The sequence below is a fragment of the Rhinolophus sinicus genome, linkage group LG09, assembly GCF_036562045.2.
Source record: "Rhinolophus sinicus isolate RSC01 linkage group LG09, ASM3656204v1, whole genome shotgun sequence".
In the NCBI taxonomy this organism is placed as follows: domain Eukaryota; kingdom Metazoa; phylum Chordata; class Mammalia; order Chiroptera; family Rhinolophidae; genus Rhinolophus; species Rhinolophus sinicus.
In genome coordinates this window covers 9,991,675-10,015,247 of record NC_133758.1, presented here as the reverse complement: position 1 = coordinate 10,015,247, position 23,573 = coordinate 9,991,675, and the positions used below count along the sequence as shown (strand labels likewise).

General features: G+C 42.7%; 1 protein-coding gene and 1 long non-coding RNA gene across 2 annotated transcripts in view; one reads left to right on the top strand and one right to left on the bottom strand.

Moving 5' to 3' along the window:
- LOC109446218 (uncharacterized) overlaps positions 1-5,204 on the top strand; it is a 42,624-nt gene extending 37,420 nt beyond the window's left edge. Inside the window, exons 6-7 of the long non-coding RNA XR_012498717.1 lie at positions 1,764-2,839; positions 3,030-5,204. This is a non-coding gene — a long non-coding RNA (uncharacterized LOC109446218). The remainder of the gene's footprint in view (positions 1-1,763; positions 2,840-3,029) is intronic.
- A 7,379-nt stretch (positions 5,205-12,583) lies between these two features.
- The window catches only part of BCL2 (BCL2 apoptosis regulator), a 170,473-nt gene continuing 159,483 nt past the window's right edge, over positions 12,584-23,573 (bottom strand). The window contains exon 3 of the mRNA XM_019729326.2: positions 12,584-17,690. Coding sequence (XP_019584885.1) covers positions 17,556-17,690 — 135 coding nt within the window. The 3' untranslated portion in view covers positions 12,584-17,555. The remainder of the gene's footprint in view (positions 17,691-23,573) is intronic.

The window sequence follows — 23,573 nt, the reverse complement described above, 5'->3', positions numbered from 1 at the left end:
CAATTTACCACGATAAAAATCACTGGTAAATTTCTAAAAAGTTACTCCTTTGTGCACGTAACTTCTCCGTAGAAAATGGTTTTCTGTTAGGAGAAAGTTAATGGACACTCCAAGTCTTTCATTTGGGGGTTTATGTATTTCTTTTCCCCATTTGAATAGCTCTCTCTCTCTCTCTCTCTCTCTCTCTCTCTTTCTCTTTCTCTCTCTGTCTCTCTCTCTCTCCAGGTTTCCATTTTGGTCATATTTCAGAAATGGCTGAACTTCAGGTTCTGAACTCTCACTTACTGAGAGCAAATTTAGAAAAAATAATGAGATTAGCAGATAAGTAAACAAACATTTTAATTGAAACTCAAACTGTTAGAAGTACTTTGGGCAGTATGGAATTACATGTTACCATATTCTTTGTTGGTCTGCATGAAACTAAAACCCAGAAGGTTATATTAAACATAGTCACCTCACTCCACAGGGCCATAAAAAGAGTTTTTAATGTGGCAATTTAAAGAAAGGCGAGGGATTGTGCAAAACACAATGGCACAAATGAGGGTTTTGTTGCTTTTGTTTCTTTCAGAAAGAAAATTAGCTCTTAGGGAGAGTAGAAAAGTACCACATTTCAGACCCCCTCCCCCACCAGAAAACGAGGAAGTATCTTGATGGGACCTCAGTGATCACTTAGAAAGATGGATTTGAGTCCAACATGGAATGAGGTTTTAATGCAGGTTTTATGTTGTGAGAACCTGGACTCTGGCCCTCAGGAGTGCTTCTAAGTTCAAACTTCACTTCATTCGATCTTTTTTTTTTTTTTTTTTTTTTTTTTGTATTTAATACATATTTCATAGACTCCTATCTTAAAAGCTTTCTGATTGATTGGCGGTGGGGAGCCAGGTCTCTTATCTAACTGGACTCAGTTCCCGCTTTCTCTCCAGAAACCCAGAACATCCAGGAAGGCCAAAGCGGTCGTGAAAAGGTGGCTCTGTTCTTTCTTTCTCTGCTGCTGCCGTGCAGGTACTGAGTTGTGACTGGAAAGTGCTCGCCCACTTCCTCTCTCCTTTCTCCTTTCGAGTCTCAGGGGTCTTGCTAACCATGAAGCAGGCCTGGGCTTTCCTAGACCCTGCAGCTGTCCCTTGCTCACCCAGCAGAAAGTGCTTGAGAGCATGCTTTTAGCAGGAGAGTCCTCTCCGTGGTTGGCTAATTATAGACCTTGGTCACCTCAGTCCTTGGACATGAACCTCCGACTTGCTTTTCATTTTCCTGATGTCAGAAAATACCCCTTCCCTGCCTAGTACATAACCACTGGTCACATGTGGCTATTTACGTTTACATTAAATCAGGTTAAATAAAATTTAAAATTTAGTTCCTCAGTCACACTAGTCCCATTTCAAATGCACATTATAGACCATATATAGGACAATGCAGATATAGACCATTTCTGTTATCACAGGAAGTCACAGTGATGCCTCAGGGATAAAAGCCCAGGCCTTCATTTGTACTGGATTTTAAGAAGCTGAGACCCAGAAAGGTTTAATGACTTGTCCGAGGATATCCAGGGGTTTAGGAGACTATATGATTTTGGCCATTTTGGAATTTTGGGGGACGTCCTTTATTTTAATTTTGATTTTTGAAAGGAACTTCCTATATCAAATATGTCTTTGACTTTTGCAAGTAAAATAATATAATGATGGTCTGGAACAAGAAAAACACTGATCCTTTTTGGAGATGCTCAACACTGAATAATCAATTGTGTCCAAATATTTTCCTCTTTTTAGTGACCTGTGAATTTCACAAGAGAAAGGAACTCTGGATTGATTTTTGGAGACCAAGAAACATTGCTCTATTTATTCCCTGTCCTGGATTGGGCTAGCAGTATTATTATGCTCCTAAAGACACTTGGAACAGTGGAATCAATTACAGGAGAAGGCCGACAGGTCAGCTCTGCCCAGGAGTCACAGGACCCATCATTTCACATCCAAAGGCAGTCAACCACATTGGTCAGACTCGGGGGGAGAGGACAGTGGTACAGGCTGACCTAACATCTGTGTCCTGAACAGTCTTCGTAGATACTTAGCTTCATGTAGAGCCAAAACAGACAAAAATTGTCTTCCCCCCTCCACCGTGTCCAGGATTTATGCAGTGCCTCATGCAAAATCTCAGTGGGCCCAGAATTCACGGCCTGTGGGAGACTGAAGCCTTACTCGTTGCAGAAATCAAATACAAAGAGCCATAGAGCATGAAAGATGGGGAATTCAGAACTTGGGACTCTTGAAAAAGGTCTCCCCAGAGAAAGGGCCCAGACACGTCCTCTGAGAGCCACCGTCCTTGCTAGGCTCCCTTGTACACAATTTGTCCATATGGAGATCAAAGGGAATTCTGGGCAATTGTTTTGTTATTAATTAAATGAAATTGATTTGCAATTATTCCAACAGTTAACCGAACCATGGTGTAGAGAGAAGATAAAAGAAAGAATCTGGGCTCAGTGTGGCCTTCATTAATTTCCTCGTTCTAATGAATACCTCTCCTTATGTTCTTCCCAGCCCTTGCCCACTCACGTGCAATAAGGAAATACAAAAGAAAGCAGTGGAGCGTCTCCTCTTGGCACAGTGGGTTGTGTTTTTCCAACTCTGGGGCCTTGACTTGTTGAAGAAGACACCATGAAAGGCCAGTGTCCCCCATGGATGTGATTTTATTGAACAGACACTGAGAAGTGGGGCAGTGGAAGAAGTTCTGGCCCGTGTTTCAGATGAATTGCATGATAAGAAGCAAACCAACCTGTAAGGACACAGAAGACCAGAGACCAAATAGCATGGAGCATGGAACATCCATCAAATCCCACAGGTCGGGGCAGGTAAGGGCCAGAGCCCAGAAAGTCAGAGAGTTAGCAAACTCAACAGTGGTATTCTGTTCTCTTTTGTAATTCTGCCCTCTATGGCTGTGCAAGGGCCCCCTGAGTTTTCCTATAGTCAAGAGGGAGGGTTGAGGTGGGGCAAAAGGTGAGGCCTTAGTGGCGGTGCCAAGAACGTCTTCCTCCTCTCCAGGTGGCCCTTCTGCCAACGGGACTCAGCCTGGCAATGTGCTGTGCTGCATGGCGCCCAGAATGGGTCCTCCACTCCGCAGCACCCTGACTATTCACGTGCTGCTTTAATCACGTCTCCTGGAAACAACTATTGGCTAAACTAGATATTTTTCCCAACCCTTGGCTTATTATAAGGAAGAAATGGAGAAAGGAAGACATATGCTTCGAGGACAGAGCTAAGAAATAATTTTAAAGGGTCCAGAGAGGGAGTGAGGTGGTACCTGGAAGACGGCAGAGGAAGCAAGATGAAATGAAACCAAAGAAAACTGCTGGGCTGTGGCTGTGGAAGTGAAGACTGAGTTTTGAAGAGGGGCATCTCTGGCCACCAGACCTTGTCTCCATAGATAATGGTCTCCCTGAACACTAGAGCTTCTGGATAAAGATGTGCGGATGGCTGGAAGCTGACCATGCTGGCTGATAGCAATGAGGACTAACATGCCTGGGGAAGAGCAGAGGTGAACATCAGACTTTGCACACACAACACGGTGACAGGTGCTGAGTTTGGCCTCAAGGGCATTGCTGGTGGACTCAGAAAGAGAAGTCTCTGTAGCTGGAAAACTCAAACCTCAGCTCCACTACTAGCAGCTATGAGGCTTTGTGAAAATAAATCTGCCTCTCTGAACCTCAGTTTCTTTATCTATTGTGGTAGGCTGAATATGTGCCACCCCAAAGATGTCCATGTCCTAAACGCTGGAACCTGTGAATGTCACCTTATGTGGTAACATAGACTTTGCAGATGTATTTAAAATAATGATCTTGAAATGAGAGAACCACCCTAGATTGTCTGGGTGGGCCCCACGTCATCACAAGGTTCTGATGAGAGGGATACAGAGGGGACGGTAAGAATGAGAGAGGGGTTGTGATGACGAAACAAAGCTTGAAGTGTTGATGTAGGAAAGGGCACGTGTGGCTTCTAGAAACTCACACCTTGATTCAACAATGATACCTACCTCACAGGGCTGCTGTGACAGGTTATATAAGACAAGTCACCTAAAGCACTTATCAGAGTGTCGGGCAAGTAAATGGAAGACAGTTTTAGCATGTGTTTTTAAAAATTATTATCAGAGCAAGCATTGGATCCCTAGTCTGACTTAAAGCCCAGCCACTATGCTGTCCTAAAGCCACCTTGGGGTGGTTGGCAGTAGATGCACTTCAAACACAAAACAAAAAAAACAAAAAAAACTATGGTAAAGCATTTTAGAATTACTGGAACACAAGAAGATGCTTCTTAGTCCTTTATCTCAGAAAGCTTTGGGTACCTCCTTGGGGTAACCGGTTGCATCATCAGTCCTGCAGACGTGTAACTGAAGTCCTGCATTCCAGCTTCTCACAGCGATGTTCTCAATGACATTCGTAGGATTACAGGTGCACTTGAGGCACGCTCTCAGATAACGTGGTAGAGACTGAAAAGTGTCACAAAGCCATGTGACTGTGAAGTGGGTGAGAAAGACTCAGAGGGTGTCATTAACAAATGGCTGGCTGGCTGCCAGGGCGTTGCATAGCTCTGGTGATGTCATTTGATAACTTCCTGATCACGCATGTTGATCCCTTCTAGGCTCCTGCCATCCTCACTGGCTCTGTTTTGCACCTGACAGACTGAATATACAAACGGACAAGGGCCAGACCATATATAAAAATTGAACTCTGATCTGCAATCCACAGCAACCAGCTCAGAAAACCAACCCCTTATCTACAGTAACCAGCCCAGAAAGTTAGTCTGCTCTCTATAAACCAGACGGTAGGAAGTCAGACCTTTATCTCTAGTAATAATCCAGGAAGCCCAACAATAACCTCTGAATCTATCAGCCTTGGAGGGCCAGGAATTGATTAACAACCGACAGCTTCCCTGAGTTTTGTCCCCACTTCCAACTTAGGACCAACCAGAGAGAGCCAAATGTGCTCCCCAGTCAAGCATGTAGGAAGCTAGTTGGCCCTCCTATGGCTTCCCCAGCCCAACAGCCCCCAAGTGGAGCACACCTGAAACTTTCGTTTTTTTCCACTGCAAAGCTTTCCCTCTCCTCTGCCTGCCTTTGAGTGTCTGCCAAATGCAAGTGATGTGAGGTGGCTGGCTCCTTTGCTATATATAGCAAACTCTGAATAAATGGCCGTTGCTTGTTCTCATTTGGTTGGTCTTTGTTTATTTCCGTGCACCACACAATGGTGAGTGTGGACTTTGGTGTGAGAACACGCTCTATGCACCTGGACATGGCCACATTTGGTCACGTGATCGGATCACGGTGATGACTGTGGCCTCATGAGGCTCAAGACCCCTCTTGGTTTCCATCTTTGTGGAGTGTACATGGCTTCCCCAGGAATAGGAGATGAGTGTGATGAAACAGTGACTAAGTTTTGTTTGAACTTGAATTAGTTGTGGTACCACTGGGTGGAACATGATATAAGAAGTAATTAGTGAAGGCAAGTGGGAAAAGCCCAAAATTGGAATTTTGTTTTTAAGTAACGCTTGGGAGAGAATAATTTAAGAATGAAGACAACATATCTCCCTGCACACAGTTCTCATTTTAAAGAAAACAATGAGAAGGTAAGTTTTAAGTGGTGTCACAGGGAATGTTAGAAGCTAATGTTACTAATCGAAAAGCTATCAGGGCAAGGAAATAACCAGGTAGTTGTGAGGTAGAGATATTGCAGGAACACTCTGTAGACATCTCAAATTATTGGTCTTTGCAAATAAGGTCCACATGCAATGTTCTCTGCAGTGTCATTGTCAAGACCCTCACTAAGTTTATAGCTAGGCATTATGATGATTTCTCGTGATGTGACCTGGCTCCAAGGACCACAATGGATTATTATCCTGGGGGTCATTTATCATTCTCTCTCTCTCTCTCTCTCTCTCTCTCTCAGTAAAAAATACAAAAACTCAAGGTTTGGTAATGAATTAAAAAATTGTTGACATTGTGGGTAATTATAGGAATTTGCTTCCTTGATTTAGCTTCTTAATTTAAATCCTTACTCTGTGTGGGTAGATATTGTGGGTTATTATTTTCTGTGGTTGCACAGCTTTTAATGGTTTGGAATAATAAATAATGTGATTTTTCCATTTTATGTGGCACCACAACCTTTTGGCATTCACCATTTTGATGTCCTTCACACCACTATCCCAGGAGGCTGGTAGGACTTGGTAGGACAAACGGTACGCTCTGTTTAACTAGGGAGAAACCTAAGATTCAAAAAGGTGGAATGCTTTACTTTTTTTTTTTTTTTTAAAGATTTTATTGGGGAAGGGGAACAGGACTTCATTGGGGAACAGTGTGTACTTCCAGGACTTTTTTCCAAGTTAAATTGTTGTCCTTTCAATCTTAGTTGTGGAGGGTGCCGTTCAGCTTCAAGTTGTTGTCCTTTCAGTCTTAGTTGTTGAGGGTGCAGCTCAGCTCCAGGTCCAGTTGCCGTTGCTAGTTACAGGGGGCGCAGCCCACCATCCCTTGCAGGACTCGAGGAATTGAACTGGCAGCCTTGCGGTTGAGAGCCCACTGGCCCATGTGGGAATCGAACTAGCAGCCTTCGGAGTTTGGAGCATTGGAGCTCTAACCGCCTGAGCCACTGGGCTGGCCCCTCAAGTCATACTTTTAGCACACTGGGATTCGAATACAGATCTTCTGATATCAGGCATTTGACACCCACTGACAAGGTTTGCAATACTTTCATTGAACACAATGCAATCTAGTTCCTCCTTTAAACTGGTAACCTATGTTTCAAAAGTAAGAACTCTTTTGGGTAAGTCTGGAAAAGAGTTGAGGGAATTGAAGAGAAAGATGCCTTCCAGCCTTAGCAACTCAATTAGCATGGGAAGATAAGGGGATGGGGTCAGGCAGAGGAAGGCATTTATTTTACAGGCATATTGTTTGTCTGTGAGCTCTAAAAGATCAAGAAAAAGAGTCTAGAGCTACGCTGTCTGACGTGGTAGCCGCCCGCCGCATGTGGCTATTGGGCACTTGAAATGTGGCTGGTTTGAACTGAGATGTGCTCCAAATTTCAGTTCCACACTGATTTCAAAGACTTCCTATATTAAAAAAAAAAAAAAGGAAAAAAAATAGAATGAAAACTACTCCAAATAATCTTTATATTGATTACATGTTGACATGACATAATGAGTTAAATAAAATATAGTAAAATTAATTTCATGTGTTAATTTAATTTTTAATGTGACTCCTAGAAAATGAAAAATCACATCTGTGGCTTACATTGGGACTCACAGTTTATTTCTATTCGGTGGTTGGTGCTGGTTCATAGGTTTCCCCTTTGGATGAGACAGTCACTGGATAGGTGAGGGTTTAAGTGAGGCCAGTAGTCCAGCAGTGTCTCAAATAGGACAGAGACGCTTACAGTCCATGGCCGAGGAATACTGGTCCACCCTGCCCTTGGGAACAGGGCCCTTATTATGCAAGACATTAAAGAAGCAGCAAGAGTTCCATGTGGCAATTTCAATGGAAATATTTTTGCTTCTAAAACCTAGTTTCTTTCCTAAACTCCCCGCAAGGCAAAATGGATTATTGCTTCCTGGAAATCGAAGCAGGGGACTTGAAAGTGTTTCATATTAAAAACAGAAAAGCCCAAGGAGGAGGAAAATAATTATGTTTCTAAAAGCTTTTAGAACAAATGCTTGCTTGTGAGAAATCCTTTTCCTATAAATATTTTATTCCTCTTTTTCTTTCTTCTGTCCCCCAGCTGAGGAGTTCCACATGGACATAGGAGATGACGTTCCCCTTGGGAGGGAAGATCAAAGGCCCCTGGTCTACTTGCTGCTGAATTTTACTCACAGTCTTTGCAGTGTCTGCTCCCACCCGCCTGCAGGGCTGTGAGATGAAGTGGGCTCAGAACTTTGGAAAAACAGACAACACAGAGAAAAATCCATAACTACAACGTATCGGAGCCAGCTGTTTCAAACAAAAAGGTCCAAGGCTTGGCTAGAGAGAGAAATGCTTATACTTCGTCCGTGGGAACCTGCCCCTGAGCAACTCATTCTGAAAGACATTTAATAATATAAATAGCAAATTACTCCTGATTGATGCTAAAGAAGATGACAGAAAACAAGGGGCCCATTCAGTGGGACTTGAAAATATTTAATAAACAAAAACCAGGGAAGGCACTAGAATGAGTTACCAGGCTAAAGACTGGGTCTTAATCATCCCTACCACCTAAAGCCCAGTCCCACACCTGTGCTCAGAGTGGAGCTCCGCAAATGTTTGCTGGAGCCATTCATCAACCAGTTCCAAGAGCTTTGAGTGAGGATCATGTGCCCAAGGGTTTAGCTTGGAAAACCGGGGAAATGATGCTACTGCTGATGGAAAAGGGGAAGCTAGGGAAAGACCTAGTCTTGGGAGTACATGACAACTTAGGTTTGGTGGGTGTGTTGAGATGATAGTAAATATCCAGTTGTCCATGGACAGCAGGTAGAGGAAAAGAGGGGACTCGAGGTTATCGAGTCAGCTCTTAGCTAAGGAACCATGATCATATTTGGTGTAATCCTTTGAAAGGGATGTTGAAACATAGGTGTGTCCAAATGGAGGAACTAGGATGGTGTAGGGCTGAGAATTGTGGCTAGAACATTCAGCTTCGAGGAGCTAAGCCTACAGGGGTATATTTTGTTCTCTTTGCATCCAGGGGCCTGACATGCAAGGGGTAGACTTGTTCGGTGCCACTGCTGGGAGACAATTTGCCATGGGCTTCTCATGTTTCTGCTCTTGTTGCAAGGTACTAACTGCTCTTTGTTTCAGACTCTCTTTCCATGGTGTATAGTGAACAGTCTTGGAAGATAAAGTCTTCCTCCAGAGCAAAGCACAGATTTGTTTACAGCCTTGAAAGACTGACATGGTGTCTTCTTCCACAGCAAAGGGCAAACATGCTTACTGCTCATTATAAAAGATTTGAGTTTCCTAAACTCTTAAACTCCTCTCCTGTATCATAACCCAGTGTGTGTGCAGGTGTCGGCTGATCCTCTTCCCGTTGTCCTGTGGGAACTAAGACTTGGGGACCTGGCTCAAAAAATGTTGATACTCTGGCAGATGCAATTTCAGTGAGTCCTTTGTCTCTGACCCAGAAATCTCGTGTTTTCAACCAGCATACATAAAATGGTGGCAGGCTGACTTGTTAACTTGCAGGTAGGGAAAACTCTCAGGCCCTTCAGGGTTTGTGACAGTCACTGGGTCCACGGAAGAACTGTAAGAGTATGTAATTAAAGCCAAGTCAGAGAGAGTTCTTCTCTTTGAGGGCAAAGAGGGAAGAAAAGAACAGGGCCTCATTACTTTGGGACAAGTTTTTCATTATAGATGTGGGTTCAGATATTTTAGCAGCGTATATTAAGGATGGTACAGGAACATGCAATGCAGGACAGACAGACAAATGACATGCAGGATAAAGTGGGCAAAAAGCTGCAGTTTCTTTTTTAATGAAAACCAAAACAAAAGGAGAATTTTCAACACATTTTCAACAAAAATAGTACGTTTTAAATTGATTAGCCTCTCATAGTTTTCTGCAGCAAAAGTCTATGCATTTAAGTGAATTTCTGTGACACTAAGGCTTTATTTATTTACTTTTTTGGTCCTTGAATGAATAATTACTACAATTATTATTACCCAATTACCTGCTTCTTCGGTGCAGGACAGAAAGACTCATTTTAAAAGCCCTGCTGGGTCCTGGAGGAGAGAGTGTATCTTCGGCCCCTACTATCCCCCCATTCACCTTGGAGCTTTCAATCAAGTCCAGAGAAGTGCTGAGAGCACCGGGGGTCTTCCAACAAGTTGTTGGTGTGCCACTAAAGGAAGATTGAAAAACGTACCACCCTTGCACATGTTTAAGTTGACATTTGATTTTTAAAATTTAACTGTAAATAGTTGCAAAGGATTTAATTTCCAATGCGTTGTTAATAGTATGAGAAAGAAAACTGTCCAAACCTGTCCGTGGCAGAATTTTTTTTTTATGATGTAATTTATGGCTCCTTCCATGAAGTAATTATGATTCCTGATAAAATGCTTGAGTAATTTCCGGATCAACTTTACTGGGATTAAGAAATCCTGAGAAGTTAGGGTTCCCCCACTCAGGTATCTTAAAACACGTCAATCAGACTTTAGCCATTCTTTGGTTGTGGCACTATTTGTTTTTTTCTCTGGGTGTCTGTTTCACAAGAGAATCCCTGAATGGAGGCCAGTTTGAAATGGAATTTTTATACATACCAATAACAAGTTTGACTGAGAAGGTATTAACAATTGACATTTTAAAATAAATTTGCTACATTACTTTTAATTACAGACAATGGAATCTAAATATAATGATTTGACTGATACTCAGTATCTACATGAAAAACACAGGAACAAGTTATTTTTGACACCTGGAAATTTTACATTGTTCCTTTTCTCCCCTCAAATTCATATTTCTACTTTCCATTTTACCCTAATATGCAGATTCTTACGACTGAAACCTTAATTAACCTCATAATTTTCTACAAAAGTAAGTCTATGAATTTTTGTGACCATAAGGCTTTATGTTTTTGTTCTTGGGTTGAGTAATTATTACAACTTTTATTATTACCCAATTGATAAAAAATGTATAAATATATTACACATTTTGATGAGTGATTATTAAATATAAAATTTAAATTTTATTAGAAATACACCTCTTAACGAAATAAATGGGGTTGGTTTATTCCATCTCCCCAGGAAGGACATGTATCCATAAATAGAAATTACCTATTACTGGAAAGAGCCAGGGTTCACCGTCAAGTCTATTCTTGTTTTTTGTTTTTAAGATGTAAGCTCTGAAGAGTGTTGTTCACATAATGAGTACATGGGAGAGGAGGAAGTTTCTGAATTATATTCTGAAATCACATTCAAAAAACCTTATCTGCCAGCTATCTTGACTAGGTAGGCACTTCTTCAACTTCGTTGAAAGCAAGGAGTTGAAAGAATGATTTGCAAAAAGGTTAGTTTCTCCTCCCGAGGAAAGATTCAAATCAGACCTTTTGGTAGCCCAACAGTTTAATACCCAGGACAATGCCCAGGAATGTGCAGGTAAATTGGCTCGCTGGGGGGAAAAAAGAGGGAGTAAGAAAAAACAACAACAACAACAACAACAACAACAAAAAACACACAAAGCAAAACAAAACCTGCTTTGTAGGTTTTCCTCATTTCCTTGGTGTAAATTGACCACATCCTATTTCTAATGAGATAACAGAACAAGGCCGCAAATCATGGACAGTTGGACATATACACTAGAGAAAGAATTCCCCTTTGGAATAACCTTCCAACGTCCCCGGGTCAAAAATCCACCACACCAACCCCCAAATTCGAACACAGGACCTATGAAAAGCTGTGATTCCTCAGTGCCTGCGCACTAGCCTCTTGCTGAGAAGGTTGATTCCTTTAAACAGCCCTTGGAAACGCTGTGCGCCAAGGGTACACATGCAGCCGTTTGAAGACCACTTTTTGAGAAGCACAGGCTTGGAGTTTGTCACACCATGGCTCAAATCCTGCCTCCTGTAACTTAACGTTTGAGGATTTAGGCATGTTGTTTAACTGCTGAGTCTCAGTTTTCTCCTACGGAATAGAAGCCAATACCTACCTTTCAAGGTATTAAGAACTGGTGATAGTTATGTGTATAGTGCTGGCATCCAGCAGATGCTCAACAGATGGATGTTACTATTAGAGTCCCTTTGCGTTGAAGGGAAGAGATTTGAAGGGTGGAGGCTTGGTGTATCGGTAATAAGGGGGAAACCCAGGAACCTTGCTACTTACGGTTTTTTGGGTTTGTTTGTTTTTTTTCTCTGCAAAGTAGGTGACTGCTTTGATTATCTTAAAATGCTCACTTCCAAACATAACTTTCAGTTATTTTCTCTCCTTTTTATACAATCTTTCATCTTATGGATCACAGGTACAGCCTGGGATCTCCACTTTGTGTGGGAAAACACAGCCAGTCACAACAATGGCTGTCACAGGGAATGGAACCCAAGGTTGGTCCATCTTGGACCAAAGAGGGTGAGGAACCAAGAAACAGAAGGGCCTCCTTCTAAGGTGGTTTCACCGTTTAGGCAGCCAATCCCATAGCCTGGTCCCACAGGGCTTCGTTAGAGTGAGGCTTCTGGTGTCTCTTACTGGCTTGTTAAGAAGGCTTTTCAAAGTCTTGAGTAATGACGATGAATGGCAGGGCAAAGTCGTGTCACCACGTTATAAACAATTCGAGGGCACAACCAATATCTCACACTGTATTTTTTTTCAAAATATTAGCTGGCAGACAAGAAAAGTTTAATGGCAATGTGGCTTTTTCTGATAAGACACAAAAAAGCGCCCTTATATTTAATGCTGGCCAACTAGAGACTCTATCTTAACTATCTAAAATATGCTTACCGTGTGTGTGTGTGTGTGTGTGTGTGTGTGTGTGTGTGTGTGTGTGAATGTGTGTGTGTATAAAGTGTTGCAGGGTATCAGCCACCCCTAAAAAGTATCAATCTTGAAAACAGCCATGGGAGGTAAAAATGTGAAATCTTGATAACAAAAGCTTTCAATACAGAAACACTTTTTATGCACTTATTTTATTTAAAACAAAAATAATCCCAGTAACTCAAAACAAAAGCAAAACTTGGTTGAAAACTTAAGAAAACAGTATAATAAACACAACCACTAATGCTTCCCCAAAAGAAATTTGATCGGCTACCACTTTTTCAAATGCTACCCCGGAGGGAAAAACTTAATAAAATGAGCTAGCTTGGAAGGCTCACTACAGATTCCCCAAAAGGTTTAGGTATGTGGCATTGCTAAGTTTCTGTACCACAGTCATATTTAATAACAGTCCCAGGATCTTTTGATTAAGCCTTTCCATCTTGCACAAGTGTTTTTAGCTGCTGGGCTTGCCTTCGTACACAAAACAAACTTGTCATCAATAGGATATTGGCTTTAAGTGATTTTTCTGGGGTAGTCATATGATTAATTGGTGCAAGACCATTCCTACTCCATCTGGTTTTGTCTGTGCCCAGTGGGATGCATATTTCATTGTTGTCCAAGGTCTGTCCTATGAGCACAGACATGGAACAGAATGATTCTTCGGGTAAGGATAAGGGACCTGTATTATCACTTATCCAGTTCAGTTTCATATTATTACTATTTGTCTTTTCTTTCTGTATCGTGCATAATATTTAGAAACAGATATCTCTACCAACCAGAAGGTTTTCATTAAATATTCTGTCGGTTAAAACTGCACATTTATTGTTGAAATAGCCATTAGACATATCCAGTCTTGAAATATATACCATTGCAGGCAAATGTGTAAAAGTCCTGGTCCATCTGCGCTGCCATACAGAGCTGGATTGTGAGTTGTTGTGATGTCTCTAGAATCTCAACACATCACAGAATTTAAAACTGTTTCTTGTTTGTCACGTAAGATCCTTCATGGAGGCACGACACTGACCCTAATAAAGGTCACACTTGTTTGCCTTTTATCCCCCACAATCCTGGCTATTCTGAAACCTCCACGCCCTGATCCAGTCTTGGGAATGTTTTGCTCATTTGAAAATTCCTCCCTTCCACCCCCACAACAAATGTCCTTTGTCCCATAATAATTAAAAAAAAAAAAAAAAAAATCCCTGAAAGATCCAAATTGAATAACAATAAAGATCTGATTGGAACCTTCATAAGCTTGACAATGTAGAATTGTATTTCTTAAAAAGTGTGTTAACCACATTTGTCTGGGCAGCAAAAGACACCACAGAATAAGATCAGAATAGAATTTCAACTGACTCCCTAATTTCCTTAGAATGGCTTACATTTCAAGCCCTTCCTGTTTCTTTCTGATAGGGTAGGTGTACATTACTAACTATAAGTGATAAGAAAGTATAAGAACAGCCACTGCCTTGAAAGTACAACTGAAATTAGAATTTACGTTCACATTTGTAAATTAAGTCATTTTAGCATAAGTTTAATTACAATATAGATTATTTGCAATTCTGTTCAATCAGTAGTAGATCCTTACCGTGAAAGCCAGACATATGTTGGGACTGCCCTACTTATTTGCATTTAATTCTGATTATTGTAATTCCTCTTCACTTATGATCACTTCCTAATTTCCCACGCTGGGCCAGGACTAGGTCGTATGTGAGTATGTGCCCATAAGTGGCTGGGGCAGAGGATGTTTGTTTGTTTTCAGTGTTTGAACAAAGAAAGTTGCTTCCTTAATTCAATATGTGACTTTAATACAAATTTTAAACCTAGGAGAATTTTTAGCCGCTGTAAAATCTGAGGTGAACTGTTTGTTGTAGGACGTGTCAGTTGTTTTGATCAGAGCTTGTGCAGAAAGGGTGTGCAAGGACTGAGGAAGCTCGTGGATGATTTTCTCCTTGGGGCTCTTTTTAGAGCCCTTGATCCCAATTTGGAAAGTGCACACGTTCTATTTAACCCTGACCTTGGCCAACTGTGCTCCATGCATTCAAGTGTGACTCTCTTCTCAACACGAAATAAGTAGGAATAGTTCTCTGTTGTCTGATCACAAAATAATTGAGACAATGAAAAAAGGAGGAGAAAAAAATTGACTAGTTGAGGCTTTTATATACATTCATTGCTTCTAACATATTTTTAACAACAAGAAAAATGAAACATAACTACTCTTAGGGTGAGCGCAGCCACAATCTGATACAGTTCTGGGGTCAGGTAGCTGGGCACATTTACCATTAAAACCAGATAACAAAACCCCACAGCAAAAGGAAACCAGCCAGAAGTTAGCCCCCACGAGTTTTTGCTTCTTGTTTTTAATATATATATACATTTTTAGAATATTCTGCAAATCCCAGTTTAAACAATAACAACAACAAAAACAACAATAAAAGACAAACGGCTTTATATTAAAAATGTCCATGTTCTTCATTTGTTACTTCTAAAGCAGCTTGGAGGATCTCGCCACTTGGAGTGTACTGCAAACTGACTCCATTAAAATGATTTTGGCAGGATAGCAGCACAGGATTTGATATTCCATATTCATCACTTTTGATAATGTAAACCTTTCATAAAATAATATTTCTCTTAAAAATCAGAATCATTCAAAGGTCTGATCGTCCTGTTCCCTGAGGCCCGCCAGGGAGGTCTGGCTTCATACCAGGGGGTTTCCTGCTTTCTCGGTGTGGGGTGTAAGTGCCACTGCATTTCAGGAAGAACCTGAAGGACAGCCGTGGAAAAGGGCCCTGTGGAAGGAGGGCAGGAGGGCTCTAGGTGAGTCTCTGTGGAAACAGGCCACGTAAAGCCACTCTAAAGGTCAAACCACCATAGCCCCTGGTCACTTCCCATCTGGATTTTCAACCTGAATGAACCTCATGGATTTAACCAAATATACATGCAATCCTAAATAATGTGCGTAAAATTCTGATTTGCCCAGGGACAAATAAGCCCTCAAGGAACAAGGTCAAAGGGACAACAAATCCGTCCCTCACAATAAACAATTGTGTTGACATGACGTGTGTATAACTTGGTTGAAACAAAGCGCCTCCCTCCATGGCCAGCATGCTCCAGGGTTTCTCAGGTAGCTGAGACCCAGGGCTTATCTCATCTTCTCAGAAATGCTTTCAAAGAATTAAGAGGCAATAATCTCAAATGAAAATATGATCATTTTTGCTAACAAATAGTGTAGAGGCCATAACTAAATACAATTTTTTAAAAAAGGCTGAGATGCATGTATTTTTCTTTAAAGCAGCTTTTGAAATATCAACCACAGCACTAAACATTGAACATAGTACATTCCAAAGTTAATACAGATAAATGCTTTATGATGCAATAATGCCACAGTTATTCCACGTGGTGCTCAAGGCTTTCTAAACTTGAAAAAATATTTCCTAGTTTATTAGCTGAAGATACCACTTCTTTTGCTACTTGTCTAGTTTTCCATCACTGTTTTTTTTTTTTTTTTTCTTTTTTAATGCCCAGGATGTACAGATAGTCCTCACATTCCACACCTGGAACTTTTTTTTTCTCTGTCAGGTTTTCAAATAAAACCAAACTACAATGACAAGATAATGTTTTACATCCTAATTCCATAGACATAGGTCAATTAATCCATGACACCTCATTTCAACGCTTCCTTCAGGATTTATGACCCTCCCCAAAGTCATTTAAAGCCTTGCTCTAAACTTCACAGGCAGGTGGGTGGCCGCACTGCTCGCAGGCCGTACGTGTCTCCTCTCTTTGCGTTTCTGTTCGGTGGTGGCTCTCCCAGCCTTCACCACCGCTCTCTGCTATGAAAGGCTTTCTGCTATGAAAGGCGCAGTGCCTTTGTTTCCCTCCCTCCACAGTGATAAATGTCTTACAAGTGATAAATGTCTTGGGAGCGTTGGCTACCAGCTCCAGGCTCCAGGCTCCATGTGGAAAAGGGCCTCACTGGAGGTACTGGAGTACCAGGCCCAGGCCTACTACTGTTCTTTCTTGACAGTGTAATTCTGAGTTCTGTCAGCTTCCAGACATTGGGAGACCACACTGCTCTGTTTCAAACCCCTCGAGCAGGCCAGCGAGTGCCCAGGCTCAGTTCCAGGACGAGGCCTCTGAGCTGGGGCAAGGCGGACTTCATGCTACAGCCTCTTGCGGAAAAGCAGGCACTTGTGGCGGCCTGATGCTTCTGGGCAACTAGCCTTGCTGGTGCCGAAGAAGTCACCGAAACGTTCACTTCCTCGCATTCCAGAGGATTCTGTTTCATACACAGAGCCAGTTTTTGGAGGGGGAGCGTATCCAAAATATATGAATATATACATCAGGGCTTAAGGTACTGGATGATATTGTATAAATTGCTAAACTGCTTCTCGGCACAATTGGTAGCTTAAAAAAATACTCTCCTATGGTTTAAGGGCATATTTCCTGTCATTGTCATTCCGTGTGGAAATCTTGGCAGATACCAAGTCCATCTGCAGTTCCCAATTTTTTTCTTCCAACCGGGTATGTACCATGTGAACCATATGCAAAGTGTCTGTTCTTCCGGCCAGGGAAGAATGCACTTGCCTCCAAGTACCTCCCTCAATTAATATCACAGCCTCTGGGGCAAATAAATGCAAGGAAAATGAACATCTTCTTCCAAACCTCCAGCAGCCAGAAACCCAGCTTCTGGAATAGTCACGTCCTTTGTCAGTTTGTTTGCTTTTCAGATGGTGAGTCAGTCCAGCCAACAACGTGGAAAGCAAATCCGTTTATAGGCACAGGAGATCCAGGTGGGGCTACACAGGTGGGGCTTGGCAATTAATGGTAGGGTTTCCAAAGATAGGATGCTCAACGGACTGTCTTAAATAAATAAATCTTTTTTCTCAATAATGTAAAAAATAAATTGTATTTCCCTTTGGCAGTAAATAGCTGATTCGACATTGAGCCTGAAAGCGGTTTTTGTTTTTTTTGTGGGGTTTTTGTTTGTTTGTTTGCTTGTTTTTAAGAGAATACAGCTTTGTTTCATGGTACATCACTGACAATGCATATATTTTTACTGCTTTAGTGAACCTTTTGCATATTTATTTATGGCAGGCCTGCTGACTTCACTTGTGGCCCAAATAGGCACCCAGGGTGATACAAGCTCCCACCAGGGCCAGACTGAGCAGCGCCTTCAGAGACAGCCAGGAGAAATCGAACAGAGGCCGCATGTTGGGGCCGTACAGTTCCACAAAGGCGTCCTGCAGGGAGAGAGGAGGGGAGGAAAAGAAAGAGTATTAGAAAGCGGACCCACTCTCTTCACTTTCATTCAAGAAATATTTATTGAGGGGTGGACGGATGGCTCAGCTGGTTAGAGTGCAACCTCTGGGCAACAGGGCCGCCGGTTCGATTCCCACCTGGGCCAGTGAGCTGCACCCTCCACAACTAGAATGAAGTCAATGAGCTGCAGCTCAGCTCCCGAGTGATCTGGCTCAGTTGGTTGGAGCCTGTCCTCTCAACCACAAGGTTGCCGGTTCGACTCCCGTAAGGGAAGGTGGGCTGCGCCCCTGCAACTAACAACGGCAACTGGACCTGGAGCTGAGCTGCGCCCGCCACAACTAAGATTGAAAGGACAACAACTTGACTTGGATGGAGCTGATAAGTCCTGGGAAAAACACACTACTGTTCCCCAATTTTTTAAAAAAAGTCCTGGAAATACATACTGTTCCCCAATAAAGTCCTGTTCCCCTTCCCCAATAAAATCTTTTTTTAAAAAAGAAATATTTATTGAGACTCTATTTATGTGTCAGGCACCACAGAGATACAGCAGTGCATGAAATAGATTAAAAGTTCCTGCCTCACAAAGCTTTTATCTAGTTGAGTGGGATGAACAGTAAACAAAATAATTGTATCATATAGTATATGAGAGGCTGATAAGTGCTAAGGGGAAAAATACAACAGCAAAGGCAGTTAGAAGTAAGGGAAGCTTCGCAATTTTCGCTAGCATGGCTATTCATAAAAATAACAACAAAAAAAACCCAACGACTAACTACACTCCCTTATTGAAAGCTTGCTATATGCCAGGCACTTAAACACCTAACATGCATTATTTTATTCTTTATACCAATCTTATGGAGTCATTTTATTTATTCCTGTTCTGTAAAGGGAAAAAAACAAAAACAAAACCTGAGACTCACAGAGGTTAAAGGATTTGATTAATCAACGGCAGGACCAGGATTTGAACCCAGACCCAAACCAGGGCGCTTCCCTTTGCTGATGCCCTTCCAGGGATGACAGCGGCTCTGTGAGTGCTTGGTTAGCCTGGGATGCTGATATCGTAGACATGGCAGGGTGGCCTCCACTGGTGGCACGCCTAGCCCTGAGGTCAAGAACAGGGTGCCTCCTGGGAAAGGAAACCGTTGCAGGGTTTCTCCCAGGGGTGGCTAGATGGGACGACCACAACTCTGCCTTTAACTCAAGCAGTGACTGTCACAAAGCATGTGGTCATTTATGATCAGTATGTGTGTCACTGGACACACAGGTCCCTGAGGAAAGAAGACGGCTTCTGTCTTTTCTTCATAGGGGTTGTCCGACATTGAACCAGTCACTGGATGCTCATTGCTTAGATTTGTAGGGGAAGACTAGGTTCCACATTTGGACCCAATTAGTATTTGGACAACCCTCGAAATCCCTCTGAATATATATAAATCAGTAAATGAATGCTTTTTCACGTGGTGTGATTTATTCAAGCATTCCAACAACCTGGAACTGGAGCCCAAGGTTTCATTATGGGAGACAGTAACATACGGACACTTCTGGCATGGCTGTACAGAGGAGGTTCTGACAACCTTCACGGCGTTTTGTTTGTTTGGGGCAAGTATCGCCATAGAGGAACCAGGTGTCTTTGTCTCCCCAGTGCTGTGTGTGGTCTTGGTACATGTAGGTGCTTAATATATGCTTGTTCAGTTAACAAAGTTTTCTGAATATAATCATTAGTTGTTTGAATTCTGTGTTGGGCCTAATACTTCACCCAGATGCTTATTCTGCCTGTTTGAAATTACTCCTTCTAAATACAACAATGTCTGGGAATGTTGGAGTAGTCTTAAAGGTGAGAGTTCAAAGCATCATTAAGGAAACTTCCCACATTATGAATTATAGATTTACACAATTATTTTTCACGACTGCGTAGTATTCCATCACACACACACACACACACACACACACACACACACACATTATATGATGTGTTTTATTTTACTGATTCTTTATTTGGGTTGTTTTAAACTTTTGCTATTACAAACAATATTATGATACATCTTTTACATAAATGTGTATCTACTTATTCAGATGGGTTTTGAGTCAAATTCCTAGCAGTGGACTCACTTGACCAGCTATCAGAATTGCTTCCTGAAGTCAAAGGGTTTCTGCTGAGCCATCCTCGCTCTCTCACTGGTTACCCTAGGACCAGTAGCACCTTATACAAAAGGCTGACAAGCGTTTAGGGCAGTGATTCTCACTGGGGGTGGTCTTGCCCCCCAGGGGACATCTGGCAATAGATGGAAATAACTTGGGGTGGAGGTGCTGCTGGCATCTAGTGGGTGGAGGCCATGTACTCTGTTCAATAGCTCACGATGCACAGGACAACCCTCACCACAAAAAATATCCAGCCCAAGATGCCAGTAGAGCCGAGGCTGAGAACGGTTGCGAAGAAACTCTGTAATCGCGGACCACAGAGGACCCAACAGTCCATCTGGTGTGTCAACAGTTTTGGTCAAATTAGCACAAGATTAGTTAGCCAATAAGGGGGTGACCTGGACCTTCAGATGTACTGGATTAATTTTTACCAGGAGAGGGCGCAAGGGTTTTCTTCTTCTTTTTTAATCTATTGTTAAAATGTTCTAAATTTGAGCCTTAGCAAAGCAAGGCTCTAAAAAGACATAAATAAAATATGTGCTCAGTGCTCTTAGCACAAAGCTGAGGTAACGATCATGATTGATTGTCAAGAAACATACCTTCCCTATATATAATCAGGGATAAACGGGGCAGGAAAAGGTCAGAACATATTTACGGGCAGGAGAAACTCTGCCTCTTGCAAAGTGCATCCCGTATCCCACAGACACAGCTGCAAGTCTAATAGCCCTCCCCTCCAAACTGCTCTCTCTGAGGGATGGGCAGGCTAGAACCCCCAACAGCCCAGCCAAATGACACCCCAAGTCCCTCAGGGCACTGACACTGGGCTGTACACAATTCAGTTGGACATTGAGATCAGTGGTCAGACTCTGCATTTCTTTAGTTACCAATGGAATTTTCTGTGGCAGACTATGAAACGGACTAAGACACTGGCCATCTGACCTTTTTGGACAAGGAAAATATCCCGGGACAGTGAAGGAAGCAGGGACAAATGGGCTGGCACTTCCTCCCAGTTTGTCCGGTGCACAGTCCCAGGGAGCCGATGAAATGCCCCTCCAGATACTCCTTCCTCTCTGGGGCTGGAATAATCCCCTCTTCCGACCCCCATCGCCTCACGTAAATAACTGTGCTTCTAATGGGCCCTTTCTGAGGTGCATTGTAAAGAAAAACATCATTTATAGAGTGGGGTAAGCTAAAGTATCATCTCTTGACCCAAAGAAGGAGCACAGAGGTGCTGACACAGCTCCCAGGGGTCCGGGAACAGCTCTGGACTTGGGTGAGAAGGTCTGGGTGAAATCCCGGCCTTGACATTTTATTGCTTATGACCTTGAACAAATTACCCAACCCTGAGCCTCATTTATTTCACCCATAAAATTGGTTGTTGTGAAGATTAACGTAGGTGACTCAAAGCCATTTGTCAACGTGGCCCAGAATGTGGACTAGTGGAAGTATTAACTGGTTCTCTAGTCTGCCCTCTTGCAAGCCTTCTACTTGCCTCCGAAACAAACCCTTCCCTCCAGAGGTTCCAGCGAGGCTGCTGTTTTACAGGAGCAATTTACTTGCTCCCTCTAGGGGGTCAGCTTTTGGTGCTGAAGACGCTTGGGTGACTTCTAAAGAAATTGTGAATTAAAATGTACACGTGATGTGTCCTGGTGGAAGACAGGAAGTGAAAATACAATGCCCATCTCTACTTCCTCATAAATTATTAAGTCAGATTGTAGGGCTGAGGGGTGTCGTTAACGCCCCCTGGGATTGAATCCAGCCCCCAGAGCTTCGCGCTTCGCCCATCTACGTCCCAAAGTGCAAAGTAGTCCCTGCGGTTTCAGGACTGAAGGTCCTAAATGCTACTTTCATAGAGACTTCTTGCATTTTCAAACGTCCTGATTAGGGTGATTTCCGAAGTCTGTTTGAACAGTCTGTCATTATTTGTTTAAGTTTGAAAGCTGTTTTAAATAAACACATGCTCATTTTATGTATTAAAAGCAACAAAGAGGGAAAAAGAAAACCTGGGCCGTCATCATGTGATTTGGACAAAATCCCTGTCTATATATTTAGGAGGCACCGGCACCTTGCTCATGTCAGGACTGGCAAGGGCTCTAATTCCAGGGATGTGCCCTGCAGGTCCGGAGGGAGGGTCCTTTCTCCTGCTGGCCCTCACATTGGAGGAGACAGGCAGTGCCCCAGCTCTGGTTGCTCTTTTGCAGACAGTTTCTGCACAAACTTCAAACTTGGAGAGGTCTGAGTGTGAGTCCCACCCAGGGCCTGTATCAATGAGCAGGATGGCCAAACTCCCAACCCCAGGCCCTTCCTGCAGGGTTAGAAATAAGCCAGGGAGGGGTGGACGGGAACAGGTCAGACCCAGACACCTAAGCTGAGTGGAGGGTGGGGGTTGCAGCAGTAAAAGTGTCCTTGTTCCTCCTGCATTGGGACCAGTGGGGAGAGCACTCTTACCCCCTTCTCTACCTCTCTTTTCCTCCCTTCCGCTCCCTCCACCCCTACACACCTCCTTCTCAGGAGCCCATCATCCAAAATCTTCCGGTCCCCTTCAGAACCTTTCAAAAAGTTTCACTGAAACCTGATTTCAAATGAAATTTAAAAATAAGTGAATCAGATGGGCAACACTGAGAAAGAATACTGAGTTCTATTAAAAAGGAAGGGGTGTGTATGTGTGTGTGTGTGGGGGGGGCTGGGGGGGATGGGAGCCCCAGATGCTCTTACACAATTGATGCACTCCCAGGTAAAGGTAAGTGTAGAGACTTTTCCTATATGGCAATGCGTATCAAAAGCTTTGAAAATATGTCCTTTTGCTAGTAATTCCCTTTCTAGTTATTTATCTTGAAAAAAGAATTAGTAAAATGCACAGGTTGTTTATAATAGTTGAAACCTGAAAACAAATGTCTGAAAGTGCGATTGGTTGAATAACTTTACGGCACATCTGTACAACGGAATGTGGTCGAGCCATTAAAAAGTTTACCCTGCATTTCCTGGCAAGGAAAGATGTTCCCAACATAAGACTGAGTGAAGCAGGTAACAGTTAAACCAACGTTGGCCTGCACCTTCAGGCCCTGGCTCAGTGTTGGTGCTCAGTTGTTGCACCACTGGGAAATTTAATATGGCTTGGTGGGCTATAAGCAAATTAGACAGTCAGCTGCATTTCACGGTCTTTGAGCTGACTCTGTACACAAGCATATGATATGATTATGGGAGAGCCTAAGGAGGACAGCCTCAAAGAGCTCACAATCCAGAGAGAGAGGATGCCTCTGTGTGCACATCCGAACTAACGAAATCAAAGTGTGTCCTCCTTTGGTACCCGCACAGAGCAGAAGGTCCTGTCAGCGGTAAGAAGCAAGTAAAAAGAGAATCGGATGGTGCCAACAGGAAATCAAATATTGCTAGCGAATGCCTTTGCTTTTCTATTTCTCATGGCTCTATAACTGTCTCCGTGGGGATCACTGCCCTCATGACCACCTCAGGGTTAAGGAAGGAAACGGGAAAGCAAAAGACCAATTAGAGTAACACAAAACTCTGAGCTGGAAGGACCCTCCAGTAAGTTCAGATCTCCAACACTGGTGTAATAACGCCTGATAAAGACATCAGCCTTTTTAAATAAGTGAGACAAATGAAACCTTGACAGGTAAAGTGAGTCACTCACAGTATGTACTGAGTAATAAGCAGGCCTGAGGTGGAGGACCGTGGAGGCTGGGTTTACCCTCCTGCATCCTGGGCTTAACGGG